General features: G+C 37.4%; 1 protein-coding gene across 3 annotated transcripts in view; it reads right to left on the reverse strand.

Moving 5' to 3' along the window:
• Positions 1-583: 583 nt before the first annotated feature.
• The window catches only part of LOC114277670 (RING/FYVE/PHD zinc finger superfamily protein), a 37,274-nt gene continuing 25,260 nt past the window's right edge, over positions 584-12,597 (reverse strand). The window contains exons 7-9 of one of the 3 annotated variants that reach the window (XM_082925322.1): positions 11,410-11,466; positions 1,263-1,384; positions 584-1,005 (exon numbers count right to left, since the gene is read on the reverse strand). In XM_082925322.1, coding sequence (XP_082781448.1) covers positions 1,292-1,384; positions 11,410-11,466 — 150 coding nt within the window. In that variant the 3' untranslated portion in view covers positions 584-1,005; positions 1,263-1,291. The remainder of the gene's footprint in view (positions 1,006-1,262; positions 1,385-11,409; positions 11,467-12,597) is intronic. The other 2 variants (XM_082925323.1, XM_082925324.1) reach the window with 2 other exon arrangements.

Here is a 12,597-nt window from a genome sequence, read left to right on the forward strand (position 1 = left end):
CCGCACCACTACGCTCTAATTAATACATATATATTTTTTAACTTATAATGAAATATCAAAATAAAAATAAATATGATAAAAATTTAAGATGTGAAATTAATTACAAATTAATAATTATATATATAAAAAAATATTATGTAGAATTAATTGGTGTTACATATATAAAAAATATTATGCAAATTAATATCATATATTATACAGAGAATTTATAATTGGTTAAAATATTTTTTAATCTGTCCAAAACTGTTCAAATCATAATTTACCAATCCATCAATCCGCTTGAACCGCACCACTCACGCCCCTAAAAACTCCCCTGAGAAGCAAGGGAACGGATGCGTTTTATCTTTTAGCTTCATATTGTCAACTTTTAACTTGCCAAATGCTGCACAACACAAAACAGACCCAAAATCCGTGATTCATTGCTAATGTGCTTTGGGGGCGGCATGTCTGCAGCTTGCCCATGTCCGCATTTTCTAAAGCATGTTTTGTGTTCCTTAAGGATTTATAACACGCGCGCGCGCACACACACGCGCGCGCACAAAAAAACAAACAAACAAACAAACAAAACAAACAAAACAAAAAGTAAACAAATTTGAATCACATTCCTGCAAGTGAAAAACACTATGGCCACTGTAAAATTCAAGCAATTCATGTATTTCTGTAGTCTATTGCACGGAAAAACAAAAAAGACAACCTTTATCTATATAGACTATATTACAAAAATCACAGACCAACTGTCTACCCCACATTTGTCGCAGGAAAAACAACAAAAATGAAAACAAAGAAAGTGGTAAATAGTGTCTGTCCACACTGACAAATAAGCACGTGACAAAGAATCAAAATACACATAATATTGGTGTGTGCTTGACAAAAAGTGCAACTCAGACCAGATCGGGTTCAAACAACTTTGCTGACAGGAACACCAATTTTGCAGCTTACACGTAGAGTTTCTCATTGTCAAAGCTGTAAACATATAACCCTGCTCACCACAAGGAAAGGCAGACCCTGCAAAATTATATTAGTTTTAGAGCCAGCTCTGGTGGTGACAAAGATTCATGAAGCATTTATACCCAAAAGCATCCAAGAGATCTTAAAAGTTCCAAACTACCCACAAAATCGACTACTGTAAAGTGTATAAGGTAAGTGAGAGTAGTGGAACTAGAATTTTACTTTTTGAGCCACATTTCTTTTTTCCCCCTAGAAAAAGAAAGCAAAAGAAAAGATAAATGGAAGAGGAAGAACAAAAAAAGATGGCACTTAACCAACATCAGGGAAGACACCAAATTTCAGCTTAATAGAGGCCCAACATTCTTAGCTCCGTGATGTGGCTGGGATCAAGTTCTTGGAAATCCTTATTAGCTTCTCTGTCTTCTACCACATACTCCTTTAACATAAAAAATCAGAAATCAATCAATTGAGAACTCAAAGAATCAATAAGGGGATTAATGCTTGATGATTTAACTGGGACATTAATGCTTCTCAAAACTGGGACATTAATTGTACCAATATCTCAGTAACTGAAAGAACAAAGTTGGATAAAAACTGAAACAATGTCTCTCTATCCAAACTACTAAAGGATGAAACTGTCAGGGTTAAAGTATGAAATTGTATCACCAAAATAGTTAAGTTTAAAATCAAACAATTCACGCACGAAACACAAAAAAACCCGACCCGATGAATTCCCAACTGCACCAATCTTGATTATTCCAGAGCAAGGATCGGGTTATACAATTTATTGTGATTTGTCACGGGATGAGTTGGGTTGTGTGTTGACATCAATTGAAGACACACAAGAAGAATTACCTGACTTACAACTTGGAGCTTGTGGCTTTGCTTGAAGATTTTGAGAGACAATACCTTTACGGCTAGAAATTTGAAGTGTTTTTCAACCACAAGAGCTTGAAAAACAGGTTTTCACAAAAGAACCTTAATCTATGTCAAAGATGGGTAGAATTCATGGCTGATTATAATTTCACTTGCATTATCACCGGGGAAAGGCGAATGTAGTTGTTGACGCTTTGAGTAGGAAATCCGTTAGTCATCTAGGTGGCGTAGCCATTCGAGAACGGGAGATGTTTGGAAATATCAGCGAGTTTGATCTACACTTGGCGAATTCTAAGAGATTGCAATGTTATTTACCATGATTACTCTGCTGACTCTTGTTAGTAAAGTTTTAGAGGCCCAACAACACGACGTAGAGACTAAGACCATTGGAGACCGCATTTCCAAGGGTGAGGAGGAATGGGGATTGACCATCAATTCAGACTTTGACTTTGATAGTGAGGTACATGGATAGGATGTTTCTATTAGAGTCTTGTCATGATGACACTTTTAGAGTGTTTCATCATTCCAATCTAATAGTGCATCCTTCTTGTCATTTCGAGATGTTTGACTTGTCAACAAGTAAAGGTCAAACATCAAAAACCCGCTAGATTATTACAATTATTACAATTATTACTAGTAGCTGAATGGAAATGCGAGCATATCACGATAGAGTTAGGACTTCTGAGAACCATACAAGGGAATGATGTTATTTGGATAGTGGTGTACCGTTTGACAAAGACCGCACAATTTATTCCAATGCAACCCAACGACACTGTAGAAGATGTTAGAATGTGTTAGAATCTTCCTATTATTTGTTTCCTTAGATTATTCTGTAATTCCTTCATGAGGGCCTTTGGGCTTTCTTTGTAACAATTGGTTGATTAATATAAAGGGAGTGATATCATTATCACTCTCAAAGTTGATTTACCCTCAAAGCAAACATAGTATCAAAGCTTTAGGGTTCTAAACCTAGCACCCATCATCGTCTTATCATCACCAAACACCAATCAAAGAGCACCAACTACAACCTAATCAAATTTTATTTATTTATTTGATAAATTACAACCTAATCAATTTCGACACCTAACTATCTCCTATGATTCATTGTACCTAATTTTCGGATGCTCCTCATGCCCTAGGAGGGATCGCGACACTTGTCAAAGCCCTTCTGATCTTCGTCGCTTGTCTCCTAGGCCTCTGGCTAGTTCATGATTCACCCTACGTCGTCTGACTCTGCTTCGACCCAGATCAGGCTATTCCTTGTGCGACATTAAGTAGCTTGTTTGGTCACTCTCTCATCTTCATATGGCTTCGATAGGCTAATATAGACAACCTATGGTCTGATTGGAATTTGTTTTTATTCTCATTCTCTTCAATACAACATTTTAAACTTTTATAATTGGGTCACCACGACTGCTATTTTTATTGAAGCTACACCTTTTATTATTTTGTTTAATTTTTGAGCTGATAAATGGCCCCATTAATCTGAATGTTATGCTTCCATTTTGATATGTGTTGAGATTGCTTGCTTATTCCATTCTCTCTTTCCAATATTGTGATTAGTGCTGTGATTTTTTTGGTTAAGTTAGTGGCATAGACATTGCTGACCCATCTAATGAATCCACTACTTCTCACCCAACTAAGGGGAGAATCCCAGTCCAATTATGACTACTACTTCTGAGAACCTCAACCCTAGCCTAAAAATCACCACCTCTCTGTTTAATGGTCAGAATTACCTTGCATGGTCTCAATGTCTAACACTTTTCTTGAAGAGTAAGGGGAAGATGGGAAGAGTTCAAGCACCGGGTATTACTGATCCTGGCTATGATCAATGGGAGATTACCAACTCTTTGATTATGGGGTGGCTCATTCATTCCATGGTACCGGAGACTGCCCAGGATATTTGGGAGGCAGTAGCTGCTACATATTCTCGAAAGGGAAAATTTTCTCGATCATTTGAGTTGCGCCGATCTATTGAGCGCTCAGTTCAGGGGAAGCAGACAGTTCTTCAGTATTACACCTTTATGACTAATGGTTAGAAACGCCTAAATCATCTCCTAGATTACAAGCATGTCTGCACCATTGATTCAGTTGGTTACCGAAAGTTTCTTGCACAGGAGAGGATCTTCAACTTCTTAGAAGGCCTTAATGTGGAGTTTGATCCGGTCCAAAGTCGTGTCCTTGGTATGAATATTCTTCCATCTCTAGAATGAAGATCGTTGTCGTTCTGCTATGTTACCTCTGACTTCCACAGACCGTTCAACATTACTTTCTGCACCTTCTCGAGATAGGGCTGGTTTGCCACTTTCTTCTTCTCATCCTTCTGGGAAGGATAGTTTGTTTTGTGATTACTATCGCTGGCGAGGCATACCCGTGAGATTGTTCGAAGTTTCATAGGACTCCATCAAGGCACCGAGGAGAGATTGCCCTAGTCATAGAGGCGGTCGTGCTAGTTAGTCGAGAAGACGTGGGTCCCACTCTCATGTTCATCAGTCCAGTACTGTAGAGATACATGATTCAGTTCCGGTTATGCAGACGTTTGAGGGACTCTCTGGTATGTCATCCTCTGAGTTTGAGGATGCTCTGCGCACTCTACTTGATCGTTGGTCTCCTGTTTTTCCAAGTGCATCTTCTGCTTTTTCTTTTGCTCGTTCAGGTAACTTAGCCTTCATCTTCTAGTATTTTCTTATCCCATAAGGCCTTGCCTCGGGGATTATTGATTCTGGTGCCTCAGATCATATGTCTAGGTCTTTTGATCTCTTCTCAAACTATACCCTAGCCTCCGGTCAGGATAAAGTTAGGATTGTAGATAGTACTATTTCCTCCGTCTCTGGAAAAGGCTTAATCCATGCCATCTCTTCCCTACCTTTGTCTTATGTTTTACAGGTTCCTAATTTTTTTGTTAACCTATTATTGTCTTTGAGTCGTCTTACTCGAAATTTGAATTATAGTGTAACCTTTTTTCCTAATTCTTGTCTTTTTCAGAACCTTATCACGAAGAAGACAATTGGCAATGGTAGAACAGAAAATGACCTCTATATCTTAGATCAAACTGACCAGCAGACTCATCATTCCATCCAATCTCCATCCACCACAAAAGATCAGCGTCCAGGACATCCATCTTTTTTGTTACTTGGACATTTATTTCCTTCTGTTTTTATTAAAAATAAAGTCTCTGAATTTCTTTGAGTCATGCCAACTTGGCAAACACCGAACTTCTTTTGCTTCTAGTAACAATAAAAGTTCCGTTCTTTTTTCTTTAATTCATTCGGATGTTTGGGGTCCCTCTCGTGTAATGTCTATGAAAGGTCATCAATGGTTTGTTATTTTTATAGATGATTGCTCTCGTGTTACTTGGGTGTATCTCATGAAAGAAAAAAGTGAGATTTTTTCTGTGTTTCAGAACTTCCACAAGATGGTTAGTACTCAGTTTTGGGCGATTGTCAAAGTCCTACGTTCTGATAATAGAGGTGAGTACCTTGATTCGGGTTTGGCTCAATATTTTTCACTCGTGGCATTATCCATCAAACATCTTGCACTCTCAACAGAACGAGGTTGTCGAGCACAAGAATCGGCATCTCCTTAATATGGCTCGTTGTGTGTGTTTTTCTATGGATGTCCCTCAAGCCTATTGAGCCAAGGCTGTTCTCACTACTGCTTATCTCATTAACCATCTTCCTACTCAAGTCTACAAAAAAGGGCACCTCTTCAAGTTCTCTTAGGTTCTGAGTCTCTATTTTCCATTCCTCCAAAACCCTTTGGTTGTATCTGCTTTGTTCGCAATCATTCTCCTTCTCGGGATAAGTTGGATCCTCGTTCTCTCAAATGTGTGTTCTTGGGTTACTTCCCTACTCAAAAGGGGCACAAGTGTTACCATTCTCCCTCTCGTAAATGGTTTGTGTCCATGGATGTCTTTTTGAGTCTCACTCCTACTTCTCCAATCTCGTATCCCAGTCCTCTCTTCAGGGGTAGTCTTGAAGTGAAGACAGCCCTATTACTTCTATTATTCCTAGCTCAGTATTGCCATCAGAGGTACCTATTATTCCTGGTCCAATACCACGTCTAGTGATACCTATTACTAGCAATACAGAATCCGATGTTACCAAGAACAAAGGAGGGCAAGCCTATGTCAGGGATAAGGAAAGGCAGCAAGTTACTTGGATACAAGAAACCATTTCTGATCAATCACTGCCATCTCCTTCTCTTGATGAAGGTCCAGGTAATCCTGAAACTCCTGATATTGCCTACCTCTGAGCCTGAGCATATTGATCTTGATATACCCATTGTCAAGAGAAAGGGTGTGAGATCTTGCACTCATCATTCTATTTCTATCTTTGTGTCTTATTCTCGTTTGTCCTCTTCATATAAAACCTTTGTGTCAAAAATTTCCTATGTTAGTATACCTAATCATTTTCAGAATGCTCTTACTACTCCTAAGTGGAAACTAGCCATGGTGGATGAAATGAAAGTACTTCATAAGAATGGCACTTGAGATTTGACTGAGTTACCTAGGGAAAAACGAAATGTTGGATGCAAATGGATGTATACTGTGAAGCATAAGGCAAATGGTTTAATTGAGCAGTATAAAACTTGGCTTGTGGCAAAAGGTTTTACTCAAACCTATGGGGTGAACTACTAAGAGACATTTGCTCCAGTTGTGAAAATGAATTCAATCAGAGTACTTCTCTCTCTCGCAACTAATCTGGTTTGGCCACTTCATCAGTTTGATGTAAAGAATGCTTTCCTAGATGGGGACCTAGAAGAGGAGATGCATATGGATATTCCTCCTAGCTTTGAAACTCTTCAAACTACGAGTAAGGTGTGTCGACTTCAGAAGTCTTTATATGGCCTCAAAACAGTCCCCTAAGGCTTGGTTTGAGAGGTTTACTCAGGCGATGCTGAAATATGGTTTCAAACAGAGTTAGGCTGATCATACTCTGTTTGTTAAACATTCCTCTCATGGTAAGACCATAGCTCTCATTGTGTATGTAGATGATATAGTTCTTATAGGAGATGATGTTGAGGAAATCTCTTTGTTGAACATGTATTTGGCAAGTGAGTTTGAAATCAAAGACTTGGGGAACCTAAAATACTTTCTGGGGATTGAAGTGGCGAGCTCCAAAGATGGAATTCTCATCTGTCAGAGAAAATATGTCCTTGACCTATTAAAGGAAACCGAGATGCTTGGAAGTAAGCCTGTGACCCACCACTAGAGCCTAATCAGAAACTTTGTGATGATAAGGGGAAAGCAATCGTTGACAGGGGGAGTTATCAGATATTAGTGGCTAAGCTCATTTACTTATCCCATTATCATCCTGATATTGCCATTGTCGTGAGTGTTGTTAACCAGTTTATCCATGCTCCTCATGAAGCACACTTGGAGGCACTTACGAGAATTTTAAGAAACTTGAAATCTTCTCCTGGAAAGGGTCTTTATTTTTCTAAACATGATCATCTTAGTATGGAAGCTTATATGGATGTTGATTGGGTAGGATCAGTCACTAATAGGAGGTCCACTTCAAGGTATTGTATCTTTGTTGGAGGAAATTTAGTTACTTGGAGAAGTAAGAAACATACTATGGTTGCCTGGTCTAATGCAGAAGCCGAGTTTAGAGCTATGGCACAAGGTGTGTTTGAGCACTTGTGGATCAAGTAGTTGTTGCATGATTTAGGAATTGAATAGAAAGACTCCATACGACTATATTATGATAATAAAGCTGCTATCAACATAGCTCACAATCTGGCTCAACATAACAGAACAAAGCATTTTGAGATTGATCGTCACTTCATTAAAGAGAAGCTTACTAGTGGCACAATATGTACTCCGCTTGTACAGTCTGGTGAGCAACTTGCATATATCCTCACCAAGGGAGTTGGGAGTAAACCATTTCAAGATATTCTTAGCAAGCTGGGCATGAGAGATATCTTACACCAGCTTGAGGGAGAGATATCTTCCTATTATTTGTTTCCTTAGGTTATTCTCTAATTCCTTAATCAGTGTAATTCCTTAATCAGGGCCTTTGGGCTTTCTTTGTAATGATTGGTTGATTAATATAAAGGGAGTGATATCATTATCACTCTCTATGTCGATTTACCCTCAAAGCAAACAGAAGATTGGTGTTCTTTATGTTCAATATTTTGTTAAACTTCACAGAGTTAAGTAACGATCGTTTCGGATAAAAATCCTTGTACACCACAGGACTTTGTCAAAGTCTTTACTCAGCACTCCAGACTCAGTTGACATTAAGGTCTTGAAAGGCGTTCCTAGGGCACACTTAAAGGCGCGCATCAATGCAATGCGGTCCAAAACGTATCGAGGAGTGCTTTTTTTTAGCGCAACACCAAGAAGGCGTAAGCATCTCTCGATGAGGTGTTAGCCTCACATGCGCATATTGTGCTTCTTAGCATAATCATCAAAAGTGCACGCTTTTTGTGATGACATTCAAAAAAATAAATAAATATATTGAATCTTACCTATCTTGTACGCAACTCGATGTAAGGCAAAAACGATTGAGCTTCTCTCTCCAAACAATTTCGAAAGAGATGACCAATCTTCTTTGTTTTGCCTTTGACTGCAACTGAGGTTCTCCGATGTCGACTTCAACTGAGAAACAATCGACTAGTTCTCTAATTCTAGTTTTTGCTCTGATTCTGTGTTTCTATTGGTTTTCTCTCTCTATTGATGGATCTCTCTATGAGTCTCTTTGACTGCCTCTTCGTTTTTGCTGGTGGTGGTATCTCAAAAAGAATTTATTAAATGGCTTTTATTACTTTTTTTACTTGAACTTCTCTCTTCGTTTTGATGAGTCAATCTAGAAGCATTAATTAAATGGCTTTTTACTTGAACTTTTCTATCTGTTTTGGTGGATCTATCCAAAAGTATTTATTAATAGGTTTTTATTTATTTTTTATTTGAAGTTGTCTCTATTTTTTTGGGTCTTTCTAACTCCCTCTTTGTTGACCATGGAACCTTCAATCATTTATTACAAGAGAATGGCCTTTATTATTTGCTTTAATATTATTTTTTTAAAGTTAATGGTCTTTCTCTTCATTAATATGTATGCATGCTCTTACAATGCTTGAAAATATTAATTTATTTTGTTTGTATGTCTAAAATAATTTTTATGAGTTTCACACGTTATTCTATTTTTTTTTAAATATTTGTTTATGATATATTTAATTAATTTTATATTTTATAAAAATAAAAAGTTCAATACTCGAAAGGCTTACACCTCAATGCCTCGAGGCTAACGCCTCGCCTCATCAGGGGTAAAACACCTTGCCTTGCACTTTCGCCTTTGAAAACATTGGTTGACATTTAGTACAGTTATTCACCTAAAAAAGACATTTTAGTACGGCATTTGATCCTCGTATAGATGGACAATTCGAGCATGTCATTCAAGCCTTAGACACTTACCATTAGTAGAATTTGCCTACAATAGCAGTTATTAAACCTACATTGGCATGGCACCATTCAAGGCATTATATGGTATACCATGTTGATTGCCACTTTGTTACCAATGTTGACCAAACTTGGTGCAGGAAACAATGGAGAAGATTGCTTTCATCTGACAATGGTTGATTACCAACCAAAGTCATTAGAAGATCTATGCGGATCAAAAGCGACGACCGTTGGCATTCAAGGTGGGGATCATGTCTTCTTCTTACGGAAGGTTTCTAATATGATTTGGGCATGGGGAAAAAAATTATCCTCGATTCATTGGGCATTTTGACATCATTGACAAGGTTGGAGAGGTGGCATATTGTCTGGCCTTGCAACCAAAGCTAACTGGAGTTCACGACATTTTTCACATTTCGATGCTATGAAAGTACGAGTTAGATCCTTCACACGTGCTAGATTAAATCAATTTAAGAGGTTGACAAGGATGCATCATATGAGGAATGACTAGTACAAATTATGGAATTGCGAGAACACGTCATGCATGGAAAGACTATTCCTTTTGTTAAAATGTTGTGGAGACGTCACAGGGTTAAGGAAACAACTTGGGAGCATCAAGTAGAAGCTTGTTATTAAGTACCCAGACCTTTTTGAAGGTTAGTTGCCCTTAATTTCCCGTTGTTCTTGTGTACTTGTGATTCATGGGCAAAATTCCCTAAGGTGAAGAGATTGTAGCAACTCAAGTCTTAAAACCGACCTGATTATGTTATTTTTTAAGAAAACTTACATGTAAGTCTTAAATAAGTGAACTTATTTTCCAATAAGTCCTGTGAGAATTAATGACATTTTTCATCTAACATTATTAATAAACGTCACTAATTGTTAATTTTCAGCGACACTTTAAAAATTATCACAAAAAATAGAATAATGCTATATACACCAATTAGTGTATTAACTAATGTACTAATTGATGATGTGGCATAATTTAAGAGGTTTTTGGTATTTGTGATGTGATTAATAAGTGGGGTCAATAATAACGTTATAACTAGTGTTGGTACATTAATTAGTACACTAATTAGTGTATGTAGCACCACCGCAAAAAATCACTTATTATAAATTTTAGCGATAATTTAAAAATTCGTCACAAAAAAAAGTCAATAATTATAAATTTTAGTGACAATTTATAATAGTCATGACAAAAAAAGTCGTTAATTGTCAATTTTTAGCAACGTGTAAAAAATCGTCACATAAAATTATTTTTGGTGACGATTTTACTAGGACTTATTTTCAATAGGAGTTGATGAAAATCAAGTCCAACTATTAGGACCTATTGGTAGTTTACCCTATTTTTTATCCATTGTGTTGTATTCAGGTTGTTTGGATCCTCGTTTAGTGTTGGTTTTACACTTCAAACTGTTAGATTAAGTTGAGTTTGGATTTTGGATTGGAGGAGCAACAAATTAAGTTGTCTTGGGCAGGTTGATCAATTGGTGGGTGTCAGATTAACAGCATATGCAACCTACTCTAATCTCTGGTTTTTGGGAGTTTTTGACTTGGAGCCGGTCAACTGAGCGAATGTTCGGCCTAATATAAGTCACAATATCTTTAGTGAAACTAATGCCTTCTGACCTGGGTGTATTCACTTACATCACTCAGACAGATATCTTGTTCATTCATTTACAACCCCCCCCCCCCCCCCCCTCTCTCTCTCTCCTTTTACTCTCTTCACTCTCACTTGATTTGGTAAGGCCTAAAGTTGCTTTACTTCTCAAGCTCTCTCTACTCACCCGATTGGAGTTGGTTTTCAATCACTTAGAGTTTGTGGGTTCTTCATTTGAGGTAGGGTTTACTTCTCTCGTGTCAATGTGGGTTTTATGGTATATGCGTGGTAGCTTATTTATACAAGACGATACTCATGTTCTCATGCATTCATTGTAACAAGTAGTTTCTAAATGATAATTATAAATAGATGAAATTCCCTCTCCCATTGCATTATCTTGAGAAATATATCATTGAGCATTGTGTTAAATAGAAACGCCCAAATGTTTCAAAACCCTAGCACATGATTTGAAATAAAAATGTGGATATTGTTTTGGAAATGTTGATAATCATGAAAGTAGGTTGGTTTGAAATGAGAATTGGAATTGCGATTGTATTCATGGAAATGATCAAAACTGAGAATTCACCTTAACTAATTGGATATATATTATGTAATGGAATAAAACTTGTATTTCGGATGAACCCTGCAAAACAGAAACAGTTGTTTTGAAATGAAATCTGGTTTTAAATCTTGTTACGTATTATGTATCGCCTTATGATCACATACATTGTCGATTCATATTGTTAGAGTAGAAGCATTCTCTACTGGATTATATGTTCAACCCTGGTTTAATTTTTTTAAGGTGTTGATCATGGACCATAGCCATGAGTTGGCAAGGAATGTGGATGTGAGCCCTCAAGTTCCTTCGTTGTGGCCTAGGGCCTTGATTTTGTAAGGCCGTGAGCCTTGTTTTGTAAGGGTATATCCCTATTTGGTTGATGTAAGCCCTTGGGGCGTTTAAATACAGTGAATGATTATTTTGTGACATGTATATTTTGAAAACTCATATAGCATTGAATGTAGAATGCATGTTAGTTATCGGGATCCTGGAATATAAACGTATTAGAACTAGGGGTGGGCAAACATCCATCCGATTTGCCAAAATCGAATGACCCAAACCTATGCGTCACAAAATGGACAGTTTCAATGGTGCAAGCGGACAGATGCAGATGCGTTTTTCTCAATTCACCTAAATTCGGACGGATAGCAGATGGAAGGTCACCCCACCCAACCCAACCCGATCCGCCAACACTACTACAAAAATGAAGTTATGCTTTTATGCTTTGTGTGTCAAAAAAATGATCTTTTATTTAGTAATTATATTTGCCATTTATGAAATATGAAAATTGAGTCTTTATTTTTATTATAAAAAATAAACAATCAAAAATTTTGGGCGCAAAATAGTAAAGAATCGCTTGAAAATAGTTCGAAAAAAGGCTTAAAAAAGTAAAGCCCAGACCGCCAAATCAATCTGCATCCACCTCGTCAACCTACACAGCCCACTCAAACCGTATCCACTAATTAAACTAACGGATGTGAATTTTTTTTCCAATCCACCTAAGTTCGGATGAATGGCGGACGAGAGGCCAGATAACCCAACCCGGTCCGCGAACACCCCTAATTAGAACAAGTGAGGTTATTGGATTCCATTTCAATCTAATAAACCTTTTCTTCCTTCTATTTTCCTTTGTTCCATTTATTTCCCTAGACTTTCCAGTTTATTCTATTTCTATCACAGGTTCAGATCTTGTGAATCCAATGCATGACACTAGCG

Source organism: Camellia sinensis, chromosome 4 (assembly GCF_055761805.1).
Source record: "Camellia sinensis isolate YWXY chromosome 4, ASM5576180v1, whole genome shotgun sequence".
NCBI classification, from domain to species: Eukaryota; Viridiplantae; Streptophyta; class Magnoliopsida; order Ericales; family Theaceae; genus Camellia; species Camellia sinensis.